The sequence below is a fragment of the Mobula hypostoma genome, chromosome 8, assembly GCF_963921235.1.
Source record: "Mobula hypostoma chromosome 8, sMobHyp1.1, whole genome shotgun sequence".
Lineage (NCBI taxonomy): Eukaryota > Metazoa > Chordata > Chondrichthyes > Myliobatiformes > Myliobatidae > Mobula > Mobula hypostoma.
This window is the reverse complement of record NC_086104.1, coordinates 99345579-99371655: the sequence shown is the minus strand read 5'-3', so window position 1 is coordinate 99371655 and position 26077 is coordinate 99345579. Positions and strand designations below refer to the sequence as shown.

Below are 26077 nucleotides of genomic sequence, written 5' to 3'. Positions count from 1 at the left end.
CAATCAGAATCAGTTAGCAGCCAAAGGGATAACCAGTACGCTGAACCAAGTTGAACTTCACGCTGTCTAAGGCTGCCGCAAATTCGAAACCAGAGCAGCACAGAAGTACAAGGGACCGCACTGCTGACCAATACCAACTCTGCTCTATTCGTGACAGCTTAGATCACATGACTTGACAAAGCACAAGATAGAGGCAGTCTATGCTGCAACACATGCAGCCAAGATAAATGCTTCCACTAATAAAAGCCAGGAAACTACAAGATAATCTGATTTATGGATACAGGCAAACTCTGTGTAATGAAGAAGTTCCTTTTTCTCAAAAATCAGTTTTATTCACACATTATAAAACACAAAGCAAAAAAAAAAATTCAACGTAACAACCAAACCTCCACAGCATTATAAGACCATAAGACAAAAGAGAATTAGGCCACTCAGCCCATTGAGCGTGTTCCACCATTCCATCATGGCTAATTCGTTATCACTCTCAACTCCATTCTCCTCATAACCTTTGACCCTCCCCTGACTAAATGACAAATCTATCAACCTCTGCTTTAAATACACCCAATGACTTGGCCCCCACAGCCATCTGTAGTAATGAAGTCCCGATTCACCTGCCCCTGGCTAAAGAAATTCCTCCCCATCTCTGTTCTAAATGGACACCCTTAATTCTGAAGCTCTGCCCTCTGGTCCACTATAGGAAACATCCTCTCTATCAAGGCCTTTCAATATTTGATGGGTTTCAATGTGATTCCCCCCCCCCCACCCCATTCTAAACTCCAGCTAGTATAGACCCAGAGCCATCAAACGTTCATGTTAACCCTTCCATTCCCAGAATTATTCTCATGAACTTCCTCTGGACCCTCTCCAATGCCAGTACATCTTTTCTCAGACAAAGGACCTAAAAACAAACAAAAAAAAATTGCTCCCAAAACTGACCAATGCCCCATAAACTCCAGCATCACATCCTTGTTCATATTCTAGTCCTCTTGAAAGGAATGCTAACATTTCATTTGCCTTCCTTACCACTGACACAACCTGCAAGTCGACCTTTAGGAAATCCTGCACAAGGAATACCAAGTATGGAAATACCAATGCCTCTGAACGAAAAATCCTGCAAAAAGTAGTGGAGATGGCCCAGCCCTTCCCACCACTTAGAACATCTACATGGAGTGCTGTCACAGGAAAGCAGTATCCATCAAGAATTCCCACCACTCAGGTCATGCTCTCTTTTCGCTGCTGCTATCGGGAGGAAGGTCCAGAAGCCTCACGACCCACGCCACCAGGTTCAGGAACAGCTATTACTCCTCAATCATTGGGGATTTTAACATTAAAATTGGATTGGGAAAACCAGGCCTGTACTGGACCTCAAGAGAGAGAATTTGTAGAATGTCTAAGTGATGGCTTTTTAGAACACCTTGTTGTTGAACCCACTAGGGGACCGGCTGTGCGGGATTGGGTGTTGTGCAATGATCAGGAGGTGATAAGAAAGCTTACGGTTAAGGAACCCTTAGGGAATACTAGACAATGGGGTGACCCGTTGGGACACCCTTTGAGAGAAGGGTAGTGCAGTCTGATGTGTCAGAATGAACATTAAATTTTCCTGAATGTTATTGGTATCGCTTTGCTTTGGAAACTGAAGTAGAAAACCTCAGTTTATTAAAGAAGAACGACGCGTAGCAAAGCAAATATAGCTCCTCCTCGTTTAACAAAGGACACTTTTGATGGCATAATTTCTGGTTTATCTGCCACCCTTGTGCCTCTCGTTGTCATTCTAGAAATGTGCAGCACTTTCGTCTCCCGTCTCTTCATCTCTTCTGCTGTTTGTTGTTTGTCTCTGATCCTGGAAACACGCATGCCTCTCCTCCTCTGTCTCTTCTTCTCTCATCTTTTTTTGTCCTGACTCTTTGATCCTGGAGTCGTGTGGCCCTGGCCTCATCCAATTCTTGTTCTCTCCCTCTGCTTACTGCTTCCCGACAATGTTTGGCATCATCTCTTGACCATAATGTCCCCCTTCTCTTTCAGTGCGGCATGATTAGACTGACCATTTTTTTTTACCCCAATGTTGGATAGAAGATACAAAGCAGTAACACCAAAGGATGCTGATTATTCTTGATGATGTGGTTGGCACTCTCCTAAATGGACGTGATATAGTCACCGCTGTCCTTTGACTGCAGCAAAGGGTTTTATGGGTGTCTCGAAGTAAGTCATTAGAATAAGATTTAATTATCTCTTATTGATAGGTGGCAGTTAGATCTGTCTCAATCCTGCACATGCTGATGGTGATTAGCAGAATGTGACTCCTTGAAATAGAGCTGTCCTGCCCTTTTGCTCCGGTAGGTGTCGCTGCTGAGAGTGGATGTGCGCAACGTCAGGTTGTCACGTCCCAATTTCCATGATGGTGGATCGTCTCTCAGGTGAAGGTGAGCCTGTTGATTTTTAGGCGAATGAGCAATTCTATACGAATATATAACCCTGAACTTTGCCTGCATTCTGTAAGTTAGCGCATTATAAATCGATTTAGTCAAAAAAAGTGCCGCTGTAATGCACCGTCTACGCTAATTGGAGGTCACAAACAGACAGACAGGGCATGAGAGTTTTAGTAGTAAATAGATGATTAAATCCACTTTGAAATTTGAGAAGGAGAAACTAAATTCCAATGTGTTGGTATTTCAGTGGAATAAAGGAAATTACAATGGCATGAGAGGTGAACTGGCCAAGGTTGACTGGAAAGTGACACTACCAGGAAGGACAGTCGAGCAGCAATGGCTGGAGTTTCTACAAAAAATGAGGGAAGTGCAAGATAGATTCCAAAATTTTCAAATGGAAGAAGGACACTACCGTGGCTGACAAATGAAGTAAGAGCCAAAAGAGAAGGCATACCAGGAATCCAAAGCTAGTGGGATGATAGAGGATTGGGAAGTTGTTAAAAATTTGCAGAAGGAAACTGAGAAGATCATTAGGAAGAAAAAGATGAATTATGAAAGGAAACTGGCGACTAATATCAAAGAAGATACTAAAAGCTTTTTTAAAAAAAGTACATAAAGGGTAAAAGAGTTGAGAGTAGATATAGGACCAATAGAAAATGATGCTGGAGATATTGCAATGAGAGACACAGAGATGGAGGAACTGAATGCGTATTTTGCATCGTCTTCGCATTGGAAGACATCTGCAGTATATCGGACACTCAAGAGTGTCAGGGAAGTGAAGTATGTGCAGTGAAAATTATGATTGAGAAGGTGTTCAGAAAGCTTAACGGTCTGAGAGTGCATGCACTCTCGGTCTGAAGGAAGTAGCTGGAGAGATTGCGAAGGCATTAACAATGATCTTTCAAGAATTGATAGATTCTGGTATTGTACTGGATGACCGGAAAATTGCAAATGTTACTCTGCTATTTCAGAAGGGTGGGAGGCAGCAGAAAGGAAACCAGAGACCTGTTGGCCTGATGTCAGTGGTTGGGAAGTTGTTGGAATTGATTGTTAGGGATGAGATTATGGTATACCTGGAGGCACATGACAAGATAGGCCAAAGCCAGCATAGTTTCCTGAAAGGAAAGTCCTGCCTGACTAACCTACTATAATTTTTTTTGAGGAAATTACAAAGGAGATGCAGTAGATGTGGTGTTCTTGATTTTCAGGAGGCATCTGACAAGGTACTGCACATGAGGCTGCTTAGCAAAATAGGAGCTCATGGAATTACAGGGGAGTTATTAGCATGGGTGGAGCATTGGCTGATTGGCAGAAAACAGAGTGGGAATAAAGGTATCCTATTCTGGCTGGCTGCCAGTTACCACTGGAGTTCCACAGGGGTCAGTGTTGGGACCGCTGCTTTTTACGAAGTATGTCAATGATTTGGCCTATGGGATTAATGGATTTGTGGCCAAATTTGCTGATGATACAAAGATAGGTGGAAGAGCAGGTAGTGTTGAGGAAACAGAGAGCCTGTAGAGAGACTTAGATAGTTTAGGGGAATGAGCAAAGAAGTGGCAAATGAATACAATGTTGGAAAGTATATGGTCATGCACTTTAGTGGAAGAAATAAACGGGCAGACAATTATTTAGATGGGGAGAGAATTCAAAATGCAGAGATGCAAAGGGACTTGGGAGTCCTTGTGCAAGATACCCTAAAGGTTAACCTCCAGGTTGAGTCGGTGGTGAAGAAGGTGAATGCAATGTTGGCATTCATTTCTAGAGATATAGAATATAAGAGCAGGGATGTGATGTTGAGGCTCTATGAGGCACTCGTGAGACCACACTTGGAGTATTGTGTGCAGTTTTGGGTTCCTTATTTCAGAAAGAATATACTGACATTGGAGAGGGTTCAGAGAAGATTCACAAGAATCATTCCAGGAATGAAAGGATTACTGTATGAGGAATGCCTGGCAGCTCTTGGGCTGTATTCCCTGGAGTTCAGGAGAATGAGGGGGGATCTCATAGAAACAGTCCAAATGTTAAAAGACCTGAACAGATTAGATATGGCAAAGTTATTTCCCATGGTTGGGGATTCTAGGACAAGAGGGGACGACTTCAGGATTGAACAACGTCCTTTTAGGACTGAGATGTGGAGAAATTACTTTAGTCAGAGGCTAAAGTCATTGGGTGTATTTAAGGCAGAGATAAGTAGGTTCTTGATTAGCCAGGGCATCAAAGGGTACGGGGAGAAGGCAGGGAAATGGGGATGACTGGATGAAGTGGATCAGCCCATGATTGAATGGCAAAGCAGACTCAATGGGCCGAACGGCCTACTTCTGCTCCTATATCTTATGGTTTTATAGTCCAAAGACGGTACTAGTTAGCAGGTTGATTGGTCATTGTGAATTGTCCTGTGAGAGGCTCGGGTTACATAGGTGGGTTGATGACAGATCATTACAAATGCCTCCACAATCTCTTTAGCTACCTCTTTCAGAACCTTGGAGTATAGTCCAACTGGTCCAGGTGACTTATCTATCATCAGACCTTTCAGCTTCTTGACCACCTTCTTGTTAGTGATAGCAACTATACTCGTGTCTGTCCACTGACACTCTTAGAATATCTGGCATACTGCTAGTGTCTTCCAAGATGAAGAATGATGCAAAATGCTGATTGTTCGTCTGCCATTTCTTTGTCCCCCAATACTATCTCTCCGGCCTAATTTTCCAGTGGTCCATTAACCACTCCCATCTCTCTTTATATATCTGAAAATACTTTTGGTATCCTCTGATATTATTGGCCAGCTTGCCTTCATATTTCATCTTTTCTCTCCTTATGGTTCTTTTTTTCTCCAAGTTGCCTCTGTTGGTTTTTAAAAGCTTCCCAATCCTCTAACTTCCCACTCATTTTTGTTATATTACATGCCCTCTCTTTTGTGCTTTCCTGTGCCTCCCAAATTCCCCCCAAAACACCATCCATTGCTATTTTGCGTTATCCCTGCTAGTGTCCCCTTCCAAACAACTCTGGCCAGACTCCTCTCTCATGCCTCTGTAATTTCCTTTACTCCACTGCAATACTGATACATCTGACTTTATTTTCTCCTTCTCAAACTGCAGAGTGAATTCTAACACTATGATCACTGCGTCCCAAGGGTTCCCTAATCAAATCTGGCTCATTACACTGCCCACAGTTCAGAATAGTTGATCATCTAGTGGACTCAAACACACTGCTCTAAAAAGCCATCTCAAAGGCATAATACAAATTCCCTCTCTTGGAATACAGAAACAACCTGATTTTCTCAATCTACCTGCGTATTGAAATCCCCCATGACTATTATAACATTGCCCTTACTACATTCCTTTTCTATTTCCTGTTGAAATTTATATCCCACATCTTGGCTATTGTACAGAAACCTGTATACTCCCATCAAGGTCTTCTTACCCTTGCAGTTTCTTAACTCCACAAACAAAGATTCTACATCATCTGATCTTATGACACTTCTACAGATTTGATTTTTTTTTAAACCACCAGGGCCACTTTACACCCTTTGTCTATCTGCCTGTCTTTTCAATAGCTTGTGTATCCTTGGATGTTAAGCTCCCAACTATGATTTTTCAGCTATGACTCAATGATGCCCACAATGTCATGCCTGTCAATCTCTAACTGCGATACAAGTGCTTCTGCCTTATTTTGTATACTGTGTGCATTCAAATATAACACCTTCAGCCCTGTATTTATTGCCCTTTTTGATTTTGCCCCATGTTACACTTCATCTCATTCCACTGCCTGCAATATGCCCTACCATCTTCCTGTCTTTTCACAATCTTACTACACACTGTAAACCAACTGCCCCACCCCCATCATTATAATGAATGGCATCAAAAATTATTCAAGACTAATAAAGAACAATTACTGAAAGTGGAAAAGAAAAAAACTCAGTCTGCTGTTCATATGAATGAATTATTCTATGTACATCGGACAATTTGAATCTTGTGTAAGGAAAATCCACACGTCAAGTGTTTATAACTTGGGGACAACCTATGCTCATTTTAAACCTGATCAGACATCAAGTTTTGTCAATTACAGTTAGGCACACGAGAAGCAGTTCAATATAAATTATTGTAACTATGGACATCAATTTCTCCCCCCCCCCACCCCCGAAGATAACCAAATTCAATTGTCAAACCCCTTAATGAGAAAAAAGGCTGTAGCTTCAGAGAGATTCTGAAGAACTTCAATGCTTCTCATTAGGGTCAAGGCTGAACAGGTAATTTTACGTCATGGCCCTAAGCAGAGTAACAAATCAGTTCCTAAACTAATCGAATAGGCCAATTCATGAAAACAAAGCACTTTCTCTGGAAAGGATTGTAGCAATAAAAAAATTAAATAAATGCCAAATTAGACAGACAGATACGGGAGCAGCCATTTTCATTACCACTTCCAATTCTTTTCAGCTCCATCTCTTGCATATGAATTTTACTTGGAGTCATGCGGATTGGAACAGGGTGAACAATAGCTGTGTCCTGAGCGTTTGGAAAATAGGAGAGAAAAAAGAAAAAAAAGAGATTACCACTGGTAATAACATAAAACATTTAACAGAAAATAACTCAATCGCACTGAGTATTTTTTCTTCAGAAACATATGAAAATAATAACTTGCAAAATAACAAATGACTTTAATGGCAAAAGGTGATGTGACAATAGGGCAATAATAAAAATACACTGAAATGTACATTCACGTTAACTAGAAAATTGCATCACATTCAAATAAATAACTTCAACATAATTTGTAAAATTTTGCCTATGAGTACAGCCAAGATAGTCTGCCCATGTTCTTATACCCAGCTATTTCCTTCAGCTTCCCTGGGGTTGAAGGTTTCTTTGGGTGGACAAACCTGCAGGACTTAGATGCTCTTTAACCAGTCAGGTAGGATGGACAACAATAACAAAGATTTTATGGATCTCTCAGGAACTTATTTCCGAATGAACTGCAGTAAAGGAAAATGTGTTCACAAAGTTCCAGTGACACGTGTGCACTAAGTGAATGATGATTTTAATTAATGACACCATAATACAAGAGTTGACCTCACGCTGAAAACCTTACAGGACAGCACCTAAAACTAATGACTATCACCAAGGCCAGGGACAGCAGGTGCATGGGAATATCATCACAGTAACAAGGACCAATTTTATTCACTATGTACACTCAGTGGCCATTTTATTAGATAAACTTGCTCATTAATGCAAATATCTAACCAGCCAATCATGTGGCAACAACTCAATGCATAAAAGCATGCAGATACGGTCAAGAGGTTCAGATGTTGTTCAGACCTTCAGACCAAACATCAGAATGGGATAGAAATGTCAGCTCAGTGACTTTGACCATGGAATGATTGTTGGTCCCAGATGGGATTGTTTGAGCATCTCAGAAACTGCTGACATCCTGGGATTTTCATACACAGTCTCTAGAGTTTACAGAGAACAGTGCGAAAAACAAAAAAAAATCCAGAGTGGCGAAAACTCCTCGTTAATGAAAGAGGTCAGAGAACCAAATAAAGTAGCCATTGGGTGTATATTTACATATACTAGGAGTTTGCTGTGGTATGTTGGCATGACATGCAAAAAAAATCATTCAACCATTACCAAGAACAAAGAATTATATAAAAAATAAAGTTAGAAGTTCAAGTACAAATATGGAATAAAATGAGCATAAATACCAGCATGTATTTACAATGTAAGCAGCTTTATAGAAAGTGGACGAAGAGTTTACAGTGTGGTGCAATCAGTGTTGTAATAGATGGGGGGGGGTGGGTGTGGAGATTGGCTAAATAGAATGATTGATCAGATTAACTGTCTGAGGGAAGAAACTTTTCAGATGGCATGAAGTTTCTTTTAATAGCTTGATAACACTTTCCAGAAGGGAGCTTGTGACAGGCACATACAAGTCATGCAGTGATGGTAGACTGCAGACAAGGTCCATTTCTGCCAATCTGACAATTTGCTGCAGCTTTTGTACACTGAGAAGATGCTGCACCAAACCAGCTGATGTGACAATGCTCTCTATGATGGTCCGCTCCAAGTCGCATACCATTCACACTTAGAAAGTATTGCCATTTTCTTCAATGTCATCAAGTATAAACTCAATACCTTCCAAGTTTAGCAGCAATATGTAATTAACTTCAGTGGTTCAGAATGGCTTAACACCACATAGGAATAGCAATAAATCTTGGCTATGCTCACAGCAGAATGAATGAATAAGTGAAATGTTCTTGCAATGCATTTAAACTGGACTGTTAGACCAGCAGCAGACATCAAGTCATGGAAATAAGACCATAGCTCATACAGTACTGTGCAAAAATCTTAACCATATATGTAGCTAGGGTGCCCAAGACTTTTGTACTGTACTGCTGCAAAAAAAAAAACAAATTTCATGACATATGTAATGATAAACCTGATTCTGATATGGGTTTCTATTGTGGACTGAGTCGGGGGGGGGGGGGGAGATCATGGTTGGGAAAGGGGAAAGGGAGAGGGTAGGAAGTGGGAGGCACCAGAGAGACATTCTTTAGTGATCAATAAACCAACTGTTTGGAATCAAGTGACCTTGCCTGGTGGCTCAGGGCTGGGTCAACCCCTCACCCCGGCACTCCTCCTTTGCCACCTGTCCCACACTATCCCCCGCAGTGCTCTACCCTGACCAACTGCTTGGGGTCCTGAATGCAGATGAGGGAGGTGGTGCATGGGCAGGCATAGCACTTAGGCCACTTGCAGGGATAAGTGCCGGGAGGGAGATGTTCAGGAAACGGAGGAGATGTGGGTGAGGGAAGCATCAATAGCAGAGGAAGAGAAACTTTGTTCTTTGAAGGACAGGGACATCTCTGATATCCTGGAAAGTAAAACCACATTCTGGGAACAGATGCAGCGGAGCCAAAGGAACTGAGAAATGGGAATAGCACTTTATAGTCTTTGATTATAGAGATTTGTCCCAAAGATGTACAAGTATGTTAAGTGGCTACCGCAAGTTAATCATTGGTGTAAGTAAGTGCCAAAAGAATTAAAGGAGAGTTGATGGAAGTTATAAGGATACAAGAAATAAGGAGGGATGGAATCAATGAGATTGTTCTCTGGGATGTTGTCAGATACCACACACCAAAGGGTCACCCCAACTGCATTGGAACAACGTTACTATATGGGAGATTGAAGAAATTGTTAAAGCAGTGGAAGAGAGCAGAAATTGGGCCATGTTCACCAATAAATCCTTCATATAGGAACGCAAGCTTTAAAGCCCTTTCATACCACTGAGGAATCCACTTGGGTGGAAATCAAATTCTCTCCAGTGCACTGTCAGACACAGCAATTTATTTAAGAAATAGAGCCAATTTCCTTTTCTGTTTCCATCTGCCTTTTAAACACTATTGATTTTGTGATTCTATTAGCTCAGCTGGCTGTTAGAGTTCCTCATAATCTTGTGAAGTTCCCTTCAATCTACTTTCACTGGGATAACTAAAATTCCCTTTATTTTGCAGACAACCATTTTTCACTTATTTATTCAATCATGTATTGCTTCCCTCTCATGGAATACAACATTTGCAAAATAAAAACAGAAGGTGCTAGAAATACTCAGCAAATCAAACAGCTTTTCAAGACAGTTTTAGGTTAGAGACCCTCATAAGAACAGACAGAACTTAGCGATTCTTCATCATTACTAATGCCTCTGCAATTTCTTCAGCCACCTCTTTCAGAACACTGGGGTGTAATCCATCTAGTCCAGGAGACAAGTTGACCTTCCTTTCTTTTGAAGGTTCTCCACAGACATTGACTGCCCTGCTCAGGGTTTCCAACATTTTCTGGTTTTAAATTCCACATTTCCTGCATTCAGAGCACTTTAAATTTTTTTGTTTCATCAGAATTTCATCAGAACTAATTGCTATTTAATTTTTTGTGATGAATCCAAACATTTATATAGCCAGGTAGACCATTTGACTTCCTGAAAACCATCTTAACGTATTAACTCCAAATCTCTGGACATCAAACATCAGGCATCTACATTTATTCCTTTTTCCTTTTGCCACTTATTCCATTTCTAAAGGTTTACTGCAGCCTCTGCTTCCATCACCATCTCTCTTAACATATCCCAAATCTTCAACCACTCAAAAGAAAGGTCGATTTGTCTCCTGGACTAGATGAGGACTACATCCCAGCGTTCTAAAAGAAGTGGCTGAAGAGATTGTGGAGGTATTAGTAATGATCAAGAATCACTAAGTTCTGTCATGGTTCAGGGGGCTGGAAAATTGCAAATGTCACTCTACTCTTCAAAAGAGAAAGAGGCAGAAGAAAGGAAATTATGGTCCAGTTAATTTGACCTCAGTGGTTGGAGAGATGTTGGAGTCAATTGTTAAGGATGTGGTTGTGGGGTTCTTGGAGCGAACTGTTAAAATAAGCTAAAGTCAACATGGCTTCCTTAAGGGAAAATCTTGCATGACAAATCTGTTGGAATTCTTTGAAGAAATAACATGCAGGATAGACAAATGAAGGGGGAAAAAAAAGGAGAGGAAAAAAAAAATCGGTTGATGTTGTGCACTTGGATTTTCAGAAGGCCTTTGCTCATGAGGCTGCTCAACAAGTTAAAAGTCTATGGTATTACAGGAAATACACTAGCATGGATAAAGCATTGGTTGATTGGCAGGAGGCAAAGAGTGGGAATAATGGGAGCTTTTTCTGGTTAGCTACCAGTGACCAGTTGTGTTACACAGGGGTCTGTGTTTGGAACATGTCTTTTTACATTATACGTCAATGATTTGGATCACAGAATTGATGGCTTAGTGACCAAGTTTGCAGATGATACGAAGATAGGTGGAGGGGCAGGGAGTGTTGAGGAAGCAGAATGCCCACAGAAGGACTTGGACAGTTTAGGAGAATGTGTAAAGAAGTGGTAGATGGAATACAGTGTCAGGAAGTATATGGTCATACATTTTAGAACAAATGAAAGAATTGACTATTTTCTAAATGGAGAGAAAATACAAAAATCCAAGGTGCAAAGGGACTTGGGAGTACTTGTGCAGGCTTCTCGAAAGGTTAATTTGCAGGTTGAGTCGATGGTAAGGAAGGGAAATTCAATGTTAACATTCATTTTTGGAGGACTGGAATAACAAGCAAGAATGTAATGCTGAGTCTTTATAAGGCACTGGTGAGGCCTCACTTGGAGTACTGGGAGCAGTTTTGGGCCCCTTTTCTAAGAAAGTATTTGTTGAAAGGTTCAGGAGAATGATTCCCGGGATGAAAGGGTTACCATACAAGGACTGACTGATGGCTCTGGGCCCACACTCACTAGAATTCAGAAGAGTAAAGGGGATCGCATTGAAACCAAACAAATGTTGAAAGGCCTTAATAGAGTGGATGTGGAGAGGATGCTTCCTTTTGTGGAGGAGTCTGGGTCCAGAGGGAAGAGCCTCAGAATAGAGGGTGTCCGTTTAGAACAGAGATGAGGAGGAATTTCTTTAGGCAGAGGGTGATGAATCTGGAATTCATTACCACAGATGGCTGTGGGGGCCAAGTCATTTGGTATATTTAAGGCAGAGGTTCTGTTGTGGGCTGTATCAAAGGTGGTGATGAATCAGCACACAGGAGGGAGACTGAAAACTTGTCTGAGTGGTGTAATAACAATAATCTTTCACTCAATGTCAATAAGACCAAGGAACTGATTGTAGGCCTCAAGAGAGGGAAACTAGAGGTCCATGAGCCAGTAATCAGAGGATCAGACTGGAAAGGGTCAGTAACTAAATTCCTGGGTGTCATTATCTCAGGGGACCTACCCTGGACCCATCATATAAATATTATTGCAAAGAAATGACGACAGCGACTCTACTTTCTCAGGAGTCTGCAAAGGCTTGGAATGTCATCAAAAACCTTGGCAAACTCTATAGATGTGTGGTGGAAAGTGCACTGACTGGCTGCATTATGGCCTGGTATGGACCACCAATGCTTTTGAGCGGAAATTCCTACAAAAGGTAATGGATTCAGCCCACTACATTACAGATAAAACCCTCCCAATCTTTGAGCACATCTACATGAAACGCTGCTGTAGAAAAGCAGCATCCATCAATGATCCTCATCACCCAGGCCATGCTCTTTTCTCACTGCTGCCATCAGGTAGAAGGTATAAATGCCTCAGAACTCGTACCACCAGGTTCAAGAACAGTTACTACCCTTCAACAATCAGACTCTTGAACAAAAAAGATTGCTACACTCATTTAAGAACTATTTTATCTTGTAGTTTCACGCTCGTTATTTATTTATATCTGCATTTGCAGAGTCTTGTTTACAGTTACTACTCTATAGATTTGCTAAGTATGCCCACAGAAAAAGAATCTCAGGATTGTACGTGGTGAGATGTATGTACTCTGATAATAAACTTTACTTTGAAGTATTTATAGATTCTCGATTAGTCAGGGCATGAAGGGATATGGGGAGAAGACAGAAGATTGGTGCTGAGAGGGAAATGGATCAACCATGATGAAATGGCAGAGCAGACTCAATGGGCCAAATGACATAATTCTGTTCCTATATCTCATGGGCTTAAAAATAACAAATTAATTTTGCAGCTCTGGCTCGAAATTGAAGAAGATATGCAAAAGAACCGGAATAGGGCAAGCTTGCCTTGCCATTCGAAATGACCGTAGATGACCTATTCAGGCTCCAACAACGCTTCTATGCTGCTCCCATAGAACCTTCAATTCTCTCATCTTTGACATAATTATCCAAGTTATCTTCCACAACCCCCCAGGTTACAGACTGTTAATAACTCCAGTGGCAACACCCACTCATTTAGCACAGTCTCTGTTAGAAAATTCACATCTATCCTGTTATCTCCCCCTTTATCTTGTGTATCAGTTGGAATACTCCAAGGATATAATACTGAGGCTTTTATAGGGCATTCATCACACCACACTCAGTGTTGGGAGCAGTTTTGGGCCCCTTGTCTATGAGAGGATGTGCTGGCATTGGAGAGGGACCTTTGGAACAGAGACAAGGTGGAATTTCTTTAGGCAGTGTGTGGTGAATCTATGGAATTCATTGTCACAGAAGTGTGAAGCCAAAAGAAATGGGGGAGATCTTAAGTGGGTTTTTTGTATCTATTTACTCAGGAGGTGGACATTCTATAGAAGTGAGGAAAAGCAGCAGCGAGGTCATGGACTCTACACAGAGGTGTTTGCTGTCTTGAGGCAAATTAAGGTGGAAAAATCCCCAAGGTTAATGTTGTTCCATGCTTCAAGAAAGGCGCTTAAGATATTATAGGCGGGTGAGCCTGCTATCAGTAGTGGAAGATATTCTAATGGATAGGCAGAATGAAATACGTGATTTAAAAAAAAGGCTAAACTACAGTAAATGTGTGTATATATCTATTAAATAGTTAAGTTAAAAAAGTGCAAAAAAAAACACAAAAAAGTAGTGAGGTAGTGTTCATGGGTTCAATGCCCATTTAGAAATCAGATGGCAGAGGGGAAGAAGCTATACCTAAATCGCTGAGTGTGTGCCTTCAGGCTTCTGTACCTCCTTCCCAGTAGTAACAATGAAAGGCGCCATGTCCTGGTGGGAGTCATTAATGATGGACACCACTTTCCTAAGGCATTGCTCCTTGAAGGTGTCTTGGATACTACAGAGACTAGTACCCCAGGATGAACTAATCTGACAAATTTCTGCAACTTATTTCGATCTTGTGCAGTAGCGCCACGTGCACCGCCCCCGCCCCCCCCCCCCAACTCCATACCAGACAGTGAAGCAGCCAGTCAGAATGCTCTCCATGGAACATTTGTAGTGTTTTCGTTGACTAACCAAGTCTACTCAAACTCCAAATGAATATAGTCACTGTCTTGTCTTCTTTATATCTGCATCAATATGTTGCACCCAGGTTAGGTCCTCAGAGAGACTGACACCTGGGAACTTGGAATTGCTCACTCTCTCCAATTCTGATCCCTCTAAAAGTATTAGTTTGTGTTCCCCCGTCTTACCCTTAATGAAGTTCAAAATCGGCTCACTGGTCTTGCTGATGCTAACTGCAAGGTTGTTGCTGCAACACCACTCAACTAACTGGTATATCTTGCTCCTGTACGCCCTCTCGTCATCTAAAATTCTGCCAACAATGGTTGTATCATCAGCAAATTTATAGGTGGCATTTGAGCTGTGCCTAGCCACACAGTCATGGGTGGAGAGAGAGTAGAGCAGTGAACTAAGTATACATCCCTATGGTCGTCAGAGAGGTGGAGAAGTTATTACCTATCCACAATGATTGTGGTCTTCCGGTTAGGAAATTGAGGATGTATTTGTAGAGGGAAGTACAGAGACTTGGGTTCTGTAGCTTTTTGATCAGGACTGTAGGAATGATGGTGTTAAAAGCTGAGCTACAGTCGATAAACAACATCCTGACATAGGTACTTGCATTGTCCAGGTGATCCAAGGCTGTGTGGAGAGCCATTGAGATCGCATCTGTTGTAGAACAAAGGGATCCGGGAATACAGGTCCATAATTCATTGAAGGTGGCAGCACAGTTAGATAAAGACATAAAGAAGGCTTTGGCACATTGGCCTTCATAGATCGAGGTATTGCGTATAGGAGTTGGGATGTTATGTTGAAGTTGTATAAGACATTGGTGATGCCAAATTTGGAGTAATGCATGCAGTTTTGGTTACCTACCTTCTGGAAAGGGGTAAATGAGATTGCAAGATTATAGGGAAATTTTAGAAGGATGTTGCCGGGAGGACTCTAGTTATAAGGGAAGATTAAATAGGTTAGAACTTTATTCCCTAGAACATAGAAGATTGAGGAGGCGATTTGATAGAGATATACAAAATTTTGAGGGGTATAGATAGGGTAAAATAGGCTTTTTCCACTGAGGTTGGGTCATGGGTTAAGGGAGAAAGGTGAAATATTTAAGAGGATCATGAGCGGGAAAACTTCTTTACTCAAGAGGGTGGTTAGAATGTGGAACGAGCTGTCAGTGCAAGTTGTAGATGTAAATTCGATTTTAACTTTTAAGAGAAGTTTGGATGAATACATGGATGGGAAGGGTATGGAGGGCCACGGTCCAGGTACAGGTTGATGGGACTACGGCAGTTTAAATGGCCCATCTAGTCCGTGCTAAACCAGAGGGCCTAGCTTTTTTATGACTAAATAGTGCAAAAAGAGAGGGGAAAAATCATGAAAATAGTTTATAGGTTCTTTGTCCATTCAGAAATCTGATGGCAGAAGGAAAGAAGCTGTTCCTGAAACGTTGAGTGTATGTCTTCAGGCTCCTGTACCTTCTCCTTGATGGTATTAATAAGAGGGCATGTCCTAGGTATTGGGGTCCTAAATGATGGATGCAAACTTTTTGAGACAGCGCCTTTTGAAGGTGTCCTCGATACTGGGGAGGCTAGTGCCCGTGATGGAGCTGGCTGAGTTTACAACCTTCTGCAGCTTTTACTGATCCTGTGCAGTGGCTCCTTCCATACCAGATGGTGATGTACCAGTTCAAATGTTCTCCACGGTACACAAGTAGAAATTCGCAAGTGTCTTTGCTGACATACCAATTCTCCTGAAACTCCTAATGAAATATACCTGCTATTGTGCCTTCTTTACAACTGCATCAATATGTTGGGTCCAGAATAGATTTTCAAATATCTTGACACCCAGGAACTTGAAAGTGCTCACCATTTCCACTTCTGATACTTCAGGTATGTGTTCCCTTGAGTTTCCCTTCCTGAAGTCCATAATCAACTCCCTGGTCTTATTGACACTGAATGCTATGTTGTTGCAACACCACTCAACTAACTGATCTACCTCACTCCTGTATGCCTCCTCATCAGCATCTGAAATTCAGTCCACAATAGTTGTATCATCAGCAAATTTATAGATGACATTTGAACTGTGGGTGTAAAGAGAGTAGAGCAGTGGGCGTAACACATATCCTTGAGGTGCACCAGTGTTAACTGTCAGCGAGGAGGAGTTTGCATGCTCTCCTTGTGACTGTGCACTCCTGCCAAGTGCTCTCATTTTCTCCCATATCCCAAGGATGTGGTTGTTTGTTAGGTTGGTTGACCACTATTAGTTACCCCAGAATAGGTGACTGATGATAGAATTGAGGGCATATTAAAGGACAGACTAAAAGGGGAAATAGCCATGAGAATGGGGATGTTCCAAGTTGCATAGAGAGCTGTGAGTATATGGGTTATTGTACGCTGGCACTGGAAGCAATGGTAACACTTGCAGGCTGCTCTCAGCACATTCTCCGTCTGTGTTGGTTGTTGCAAATGATGCGTTTTACAGTATGTTTTGTTCTTTCTATGTATATGTGACAATAAAACTAACATTTCCCTCTATCTTTTATTATTAACCTTTACTTGAACTGTACTATTTATTTCATATATCAATCTAATCCATGTATGGGGTTTATTTTATTCAGAGATACTGCACAGTAACAGGATCAGGCCCAATGAGGTGGCACCGTCCAATTACACCCATGTGACTAATTAACCCTTGCGCCTGGGACGTGGGAGGAAACCAGAGCACTCGGAAGAAACCCATGCAGACACAGAGAGAATGTACAAACTCCTTGCAGATAGTGGAAAGGAGAAGAGCATCTGATCTTAAATGCCATCATCTTAATATTGGCTGGGTAGATACAAATAAACTAGTTTGCTGCCTATAATCAAGGAGCCCCTTCACAAGATCATAAAGAGCAGAATTAGGCTATTTAGCTCATCGAATCTGCTCCATCATTCCAGCATGGCTGATTTATTATCCACCTCAACCACATTCTCCTGCCTTCTCCCTGTAACCTTTAACATCCTGCCTAATCAACAACCCATCAACCTCTACTTTAAATATATCCAATGACAGTCTCCACAGCCATCTGTGTTAATAAGTGCCATATATTCACTGCTCTCTTGCTAAAGAAATTCCTCTTCATCTCTGTTTTAAATTGACATCCTTGTGTTCTGAGGCTGTGCCCTCTGGTCCTAGACTCCTGCACGATCGTAAACATCCTTTCTATATCGGCCTTCCTATAATAGATAGATTTCAATGATATCTTCCCATATTCTTCTAAACTCCAGCAAATACAGTCATCAAATGTTCTTCATATGTTAACCCTTTCATTCCTGGATTCATTCACATAAACCTCCTCTGGACGCTCTCCAATGCCTTATAAAGCCTCAGAATACGAGCGCGCATTCACTCCGAATACTCTCACCAATGACTACTGCCACAGACGGTTGTGGAAGCCAAGTCCATATATTTAAAGCAGAAGTTAATAGGTTCTTGGTTAGTCAGGGCATCAAAGGTAACAGGGAGAAAGGAGGAAAATGGAGCTGAGAGGGATAATAAATTAGCCATGATGGAATGACGGAGCAGACTCAATGTCCAAATGACCTAATTCTGCTCCTATGTCTTATAGTCAGTGAGTGAGACACGAAATGCCAGTGCATCTCGGGGTGGGTAGGGCAAGAGGGACAACAGTAAGGAAGTACACAGAGGGAAAAATACAATTAAAAAAATAAGGCAGGAAAAGAAGAGTAAGTAGGAGATCCACATTTAATCAGTGAACAAGTAGATCGCCATGCAAGATGTTGTTTCTAAAAAAAAAGACTGTGGCAATTGAAAAGCCAGTTACAGCAAAAGGAAGCCAGTTTGTCAGTTTTTGGATTAGAGTCAGAAAAATATTAAGCGCATGCAGATTATTCAAATCACAAAATTGTCAAAATGCATTGATGTCACCAGTTCCTTTGAACAGAGTTGATTAGTATGCGTAAAGCACACAACTTCCAGTTCCAGCACATGCAAAACCAGTGATCTATATATTAAGAACAATATTCAGGGTTAACAAAAGGCATAACATCAGAAAGCCCACCATGTGATTGACTTACAGGATCAGCTGGTGCAATGTTAGAATCAAACTGGGTCAGAGTTTGCGAGCTTGAGGAGCGTTCACTAAAAGTCTCCCACTGCTGGACAGACAGAGTAGAGAGCAATCAGAATGAAAAACATTACATCTCTAAAGCTTTTATAAAGGAGTACCTTGCAGAGGAGTCATAAAAGGAGAAGCTTAAAGTCAAGCATTATAATTTACATAAGAGATGCATATATGGATTTAACTGTTTAAGGCGGCATTCATTCTAGCCAGCTTATTTTTAAACTCTTAAATTCAAATCAATTCTGCAATTTGCTAACAAAGAATGTTGTATGAAGTTATGCAATGGAGAAGAAAATCTGATCAAGTCCAGGGACAGATATATATACACTCAGTGGCCACTTTATTAGGTACATCCGTACACATGCTTGTTAATACAAATATCTAATCAGCCAATCATGTGGCAGTAATTAAATGGATAAAATTATGCACACATGGTCAAGAAGGTCAATTATTGCTCAGACCAAACATCAACATTGGAAAGAAATGTGATCTAAGTGACTTTGACCGTGGAATGATTGTTGAAACCAGTTGGGGGTGGTTTAAGTATCTCAGAAACTGCTGATCCCCTGGGATTTTGATGCACAGTGGTCTCTAGAGTTTACAGAGAATAGTGCAAAAAACATCCAGTGAGCGGCAAAGCAGCTTGTTAATGAGAAAGGTCAGACTGGTTCAAACCTACAGGAAGGTGACAGTAACTCAAATAACCATGAATTACTACAATGCTGTGCAGAAGACCAACTCTGAATGCACAACACGTTGAACCTTGAAGTGGATGAGCTACCTTGAACCTTGAAGCAGAAGACCACAAACTTAGACTCAGGGGCCACTTTATTAGGTGCAGGAGGTAACTAGAAAAGTGGTTACTGAGTATATTTCTACATGATTAAGTCTTAGCAGTCTTGGATAAGTTTTACACTATAAACAGAGAGATTTAGAGTATACCAGGAATCTGGGCAGTGAAACTGAAGTTTGAATAAGAATTGAAGACATGAGACTTGAAAGGCAATTTGGAGCCTTTAACATGTGCAAAAGTCAAAATTAGGCATCAGGGAACAATGGGAAGTTATCAAATTATCCACAGTTAGGAAATATCAAACCAATCGCCATTTTCATTGAATACAACCTAAATTCTCAGCAAGTGCCTTGAACAGCACTGGTTCGTATCCAACTACAAAAACATAACTCACATTGTCTTGACAGCCATCTTTTCTCTTTATTGCTGTTTATAAAGAATTATTAAGCTGAAGGATTGCACTGCCTTTCTAAAACAGAAAAATATGGTTTTATATTTACAAACCCCATTTCCAGAAAAGTTGGGATATTATCCAAAATGCAATAAAAACAAAAATCTGTGATATGTTAATTCACGTGAACCTTTATTTAACTGACAAAAGTACAAAGAAAAGATTTTCAATAGTTTTACTGACCAACTTAATTGTATTTTGTAAACATACACAAATTTAGAATTTGATGGCTACAACACACTCAACAAAAGTTGGGACAGAGTTAAAATAAGATTGAAAAGTGCACAGAATATTCAAGTAACACCAGTTTGGAAGACTCCACATTAAGCAGGCTAATTGGTAGCAGGTGAGGTATCATGACTGGGTATAAAAGTACATCAAAGGCTCAGTCTTTGCAAGCAAGGATGGGTCGTGGTTCACCCCTTTGTGCCAAAATTCATGAGAGAATTGTTAGTCAGTTCAAAAGGAACATTTCTCAACGCAAGATTGCAGAGAATTTAGGTCTTTCAACATCTACAGTACATAATATTGTGAAAAGATTCAGAGAATTCAGATACATCTCAATGCGTAAAGGGCAAGGTCGGAAACCACTGCTGAATGCGCGTGATCTTCGAGCCCTCAGGCGGCACTGCCTAAGAAACCGTCATGCTACTGTGACAATTATAGCCACCTGGGCTCGGGAGTACTTCGGAAAACCATTGTCACTCAACACAGTCTGTCGCTGCATCCAGAAATGCAATTTGAAACTGTATTATGCAAGGAGGAAGCCATACATCAACTCTATACAGAAACGCCCGCGAGTTCTCTGGGCCCGAGCTCATCTCAGATGGACTGAAAGACTGTGGAACCATGTGCTGTGGTCAGATGGGTCCACATTTCAGCTAGTTTTCAGAAAAAACGGGCGTCCAGTTCTCCGTGCCAAAGATGAAAACGACCATCCAGATTGTTATCAGCGAAAGGTGCAAAAGCCAGCATCTGTGATGGTATGGGGGTGCATCAGTGCCCATGGCATGGGTGAGTTGCATGTATGTGAAGGTATCATTGACTCTGAGGCGTATATTAGGATTTTAGAAGACATATGTTGCCATCAAGGCGACATCTCTTCCTGGGATGTACATGCTTATTTCAGCAGGACAATGCCAGACCACATTCTGCATGGGCTACAACAACATGGCTTTGTAGACACAGAGTGCGTGTGCTTGACTGGCCTGCTGCCAGTCCAGATCTATCTCCTATTGAAAACGTATGGCGCATCATGAAGAGGAGAGTCAGACAACGGAGACCACAGACTGTTGAGCAGCTGAAGTCTTATATCAAGCAAGAATGGACAAAATTTCCAATTGCAAATCTACTACAATTAGTATCCTCAGTTCCAAAATGATTAAAGAGTGTTATTAAAAGGAAAGGTGATGTAACACAATGGTAAACATGCCTCTGTCCCAACTTTTGTTGAGTGTGTTGCAGCCATCAAATTCTAAATTTGTGTATGTTTACAAAATACAATTAAGTTGGTTAGTAAAACTATTGAAAATCTTTTCTTTGTATTTTTGTCAGTTAGATAAAGGTTCATGTGAATTAACGTATGACAGATTTTTGTTTTTATTGCATTTTGGAAAATATCCCAACTTTTCTGGAAATGGGGTTTGTAACTTAATTTTGCATACTTTATTCTTTCCTTAACACAATATATTTAAAAACTGTCAGCTTTGTGGCTTTAGTCATTACAAATGATTCTCACCAGAGTAGATGCAGGTAAATTTAATATTTCATAACTTCTGACCCTAAAATTATTGGGGTGGAAACACAATAACATTGGACAACAACTTTTTTCAAGCTCATCTGCGGAAACAGCTTAATTTCTACCTTTAGTGTTTCTTTTTGCTTTTCAAAGTGGATGAGGGTCCCTTATTGGAGACCCTTATCTAGAGCTACACTCAAACTTTGGTTCTTAGTGGAGATGGGACCTGGTCACAGGGTTCACCAACTGGGAGGGGTGTGGGGTGATGGACAGACAGTGGTATGCCGAAATGTCTGGTGAATGATTAGTTTTTGTTGTGCTGTAGATCATGGTCTTTCTTGGGGGTTTTGCTACTGTTTTATTTGGTGACTGGAGGATGTGGGTTCTTTTTAACATTTAAGAATAAATTGGACAGATACATGGATGGGAGGTGTATGGAGGGATATGGCCCATGTGCAGGTCAATGAGACTAAGCAGAAAATGGTTCGGCACAGCCAAGAAGGGCCAAAAGGCCTGTTTCTGTGCTGTAGTTTCTCTGGTTTCTATGGATGCTGATACCTTTTTTTTGGTGAAGTGAGTGGTGGAGGGTCATTGCTTTGCTGCTGCTTGTGCATGGGAGGGGATTGGAGTGGGTGGGGGTTGGGGGAAGTGCTTTAGGTTTCTAACATTTTTTACTGTCACTCACTCTTTGGGTCATTCTTCTGTTTTCGTGGATGTCTGCAAAAGAAAATTTCAGGTTGTATATTGTATACATTCTCTGATATTAAATGGAACTGTTCAACTAAAATATCTACCTGTTAGCTCTCCCACAGCACTCTCAAAGCCCCTGAAGCCTAACTGAAATTTCTGCCACCATTCCTTCCCCCCCGCCACTACTGTCACCTCCTTGCCCCTCACTGTTTCAGTCGTACCAACATCCAGACCTCCAAAACCACCTACAATCCACCAAACAAAAACTTCTCGCCAATGGTTAGAAAAGGTAAAATAGCGCAAAAAACAAATGGAAAATCAAAAGGTGAGAATAATGACTCCAATGTCTTTGGCTCTTCACAAGTATAGACAAAACAGAAAGGAAAGGGCTTAGGGATAACACAATGACAGTTACTGGGGAATTTTGAGTTTGTAAGAACAAAATTACATTTAACCTCAAATTTTTAAAAAATGTTAAAAGCTCGTAGAACACTATCATTGTGCAACAGTAAAAGTATTATTCAAGTAGTAAGCAGAGACTATACCAACTGTAATAAAATAATTATGAGCTTTGATTGTCAAATTGGACAAAGTAAACTGGCTAAAAAGACTTCTGGAAAGTAAGCTGAAGATTATATTCAGGAGTATGATGGAATATTGATGAATGCAGCTCCAAGAATTCTCAAACACCACATCATTCAGGACAAAGCAGGCATGTGACAACATCTTCCAAGCCCATAAACATCACTGTCTTGGAGGACATGGGAATCCTTCCACACAACCGGCCTTTGCATTCGCCTTATTATTGTTCATAATCCTCACCAGCACAACCAGTCACATATTTCCTCTCTGCATTTCACAAGGACCACACTTCCTGTCTCCCTGCTCAGCTCATCCACAACCTTCTCAACCAGAGGAACTTGTAATCACTTACAGAACATCTGCTAGAGTGTGGGCCTACTGGACTGACCCCATCTTTACTGCTGCCTGCCATTTTAGTTCACAATTCCACAGTGACCACCCCCCCCCCAAACCCGGTGTCTGGTTGTCTGCCATTTTCATTCTCAATTCTACTATAAACCCCATCCACCCCCACATTTCTGGTTGCCTACCATCTTAATTCTCAATTCCACTGTGATCCCCCCCACCAGCTTCCTGCCATTTTAATTCACAATTCCTTTGTGACCACCCCCCCACCACTGGTTTCCAGTTGTATGCCATTTTAGTTGACCATTGCACTCTGACCACCCCTGCCATTTTAATTCACAATTGCACTGAGCTGCGTCTGCAACTTCCTGCACTATTACAGTGAAGCCCAACACAAGCCTGAGGACCTTTTCATCTTTCTCCTACGCCTGCTGCAACCCGCATAGCTCTCAACTCAAATTTTGCTACTTTAGCTAACTTGCTTCTGTTTTCTGTTTGTACCAGGACTGGCCATTTGTATTTGCCATTCCTCTCCATATCACCCCTAAACCATATATCGATTCTGCCAGGTGAGGCTTCATGCAGATTTCACAATATTAGCAATACATCACACAGTGAGCCAGAGGAGTTCAACTGCCCATCTGATTACCATATCATTTCACCTTATTAAAGGTCCCATCTACTGCTCTCACACCTTCATTGCTACTTAAACCAAGTTGCTTTCTCTCTTAGTTCTGAATAGGGGTCTACTACTTCAAACATGAACTAACACACACAAAACGCTGAAGGAACTGAGCAAGTCCGAAACATCCCCAGAGATGCTGCCTGACCTGCCGAGTTCCTCCAGCATCTTGTGAGAGTTACTCTGGATTTCCAGCATTTGCAGGATCTCTTGTGCTCAAACATGATGCTGGCTGACTATTTTGAGTTCTTCCATTTAGCTTTCAGATTCCAGTTTCTGCAATATTATTTTGTCTTCCTCCAGATCCATTCTCTCTTTTTTTTATATACCATGTTAGTCAATCGCAGTTTATCTTAGTTTTTTTTTAATAAAGAAAATATGAGTTGAGCTTTGCTGGGCACTGCAATCAGCCTCTTTACTCTCTGGTTTTGAAAAAATAGATAATTCTCATATTTTCCCCCATTTCAGTTCTACTAGCTCATCCTAAAATTAGACCAAATTCTGAAACAGCCAAACAGTCCTCTATCTAAGCTTGCACAAGAATGATCATAAGGCCCACCTTGAAAGAGAAAGGCATTGCCTTGACAGGAAGAGTAAACAAGAGTGAAAGACTTAATTAGAGCAGAAAAAAAATCTATTTTACACCACATTGCCAGTGGTAATGATTAGATAGCAAACAATTATTTGATTAAACAACACACACAAAATGCTGCAGGAACTCAGCAAGCCAGGCAGCAGCTATAGAGGGGAATAAATAGTCAACAGAAGGGTCTCGGCCCAAAACACCAAATGTTTATTCCCTTCAATAGATGCTGCCTGACCTGCTGAGTTCCTCTAGCATTTCCTGTGTGTCACTCAAGATCTTTTAGCATCTGCAGAATCTCGTGTGTATGTGATTAAACAAGGTGCTTTACTTCAAGAAACAGCACATAATCTGCAATACAGAGAAGGCACATTTTATTTTATTTATATTATACAGTAGAAACCAATTGCTAACCTCACTGCCCTGGGTCAGCTCTGGCCACGTCTGGTTTAGTGAGGGCATGGACGGTGATTTACTAGGGGGGACTTCTGGAGGCGAGGATGAGAAGCCAGTTTCAGAAACCTGGTCAGCAACTTCTAAAATAGAAGGCAAGTTATTGCAAGATTTACCACACAAATCCTTAAACAAGCTAACAGATACTAGTAAACACTACTCTCCATAAAAGCACCAACAAGTTTAGGAAGCTGCACTTGGAAGTCTTGGAATCAACCCAACAGCTAGAAGTCTCTAGAATCTATGAGTTCTCTACGACATTCCATTAACATTGCAAAAATATCTGAACAATATACAGGATTCAAAAATCATCATAAAAGTTAGGATCTCCATTCCTAGCAGGTATGTGGTGGCATTTCTGTGAGTGAAATGAACCATGAACTTCTGCTTCCAGGCATTCTGAAAGAGATTGTCAAATTCCCTGGTACTTTAATATCATTTTAGGCTCTATTTATAACAGATTTCGGGGTAAACTGAGCCGTAACAGCAAAGTCATAATCTAGACAGTGAGGAAACAGGCCGTTTTGCCAAACTAATCCATGCCAACCAAGTTGCCTACCTGAGTTAGTCCCATTTGCCTGAGCTTTACCCATATGCCAACTAAACCTTTCCTATCCATATCCTTGTCTAAACTCCTTTAAAACCATTAAGACAGGAGCAGAATTAAGCCATTTAGCCCATCTGCCATTCCATCATGGCAGCTTTATATCTCTCTCAGCCCCATTCTCCTGCCTTCTCCCCATTACTTTTGACACCCTTAATCAAGAACCTTTCAACCTTTGCCATGATGGGGAATATAAGGGACTGCTGTGTACTTTGTTTCACAGAAACATGGCTATTTCCTGCTATTTCAAACCCAGCACTGCAGCACAATGTCTTAACCATTCTCTGCAAAGACAGGATATCTCAGTCTTTCAAAGGCAGAGAAAATGAAGTATGCTTTGTGATTAATTCATCATGGTGCATAAACTTGGTGTTCTGTCTCAATCCTGCTCACCCAACCTAGAATATCTAGCAGTCAAATATCATCTACTTTATCTGTTGAGGGAGTTCTCCTCCATCATCCTGGTAGCAGTGTACATTTCACCCCCAGGCCAATATCACGCAGGCACTGTAGGAACTGAGCAATGTGATCAGTAGGCACAAAACTGTGCACCCTGATGCATTCCCTATCATTGTGAGAGGTTTCAACCAGGCCAGCTTGAAGAAGTTTCTGAACAACTACCAACATATCTTCTGCGGAACCATTCCCCTCACTATCAGATTTCTGAATGCACAATGAACCCACAAACACTCCCTCTTTTTGCACTACTTTATGTACACTGATTGTAATCTATAGGTTTTTATTACGTATTGCAATGTACTGCTGCCACAAAACAACACACTTCACGACATGTTGAGTGATATTAA

At 41.1% G+C, this 26077-nt stretch overlaps 1 protein-coding gene across 15 annotated transcripts in view; it reads right to left on the bottom strand.

Moving 5' to 3' along the window:
• The window catches only part of reps1 (RALBP1 associated Eps domain containing 1), a 103098-nt gene that overhangs the window by 21998 nt on the left and 55023 nt on the right, over positions 1-26077 (bottom strand). For 13 of the 15 annotated variants that reach the window (XM_063056452.1, XM_063056455.1, XM_063056444.1 and 10 more), the window contains 3 exons: positions 24629-24750; positions 18304-18384; positions 6841-6928 (listed from right to left, as the gene is read on the bottom strand). In XM_063056452.1, coding sequence (XP_062912522.1) covers positions 6841-6928; positions 18304-18384; positions 24629-24750 — 291 coding nt within the window. The remainder of the gene's footprint in view (positions 1-6840; positions 6929-18303; positions 18385-24628; positions 24751-26077) is intronic. The other 2 variants (XM_063056449.1, XM_063056460.1) reach the window with 2 other exon arrangements.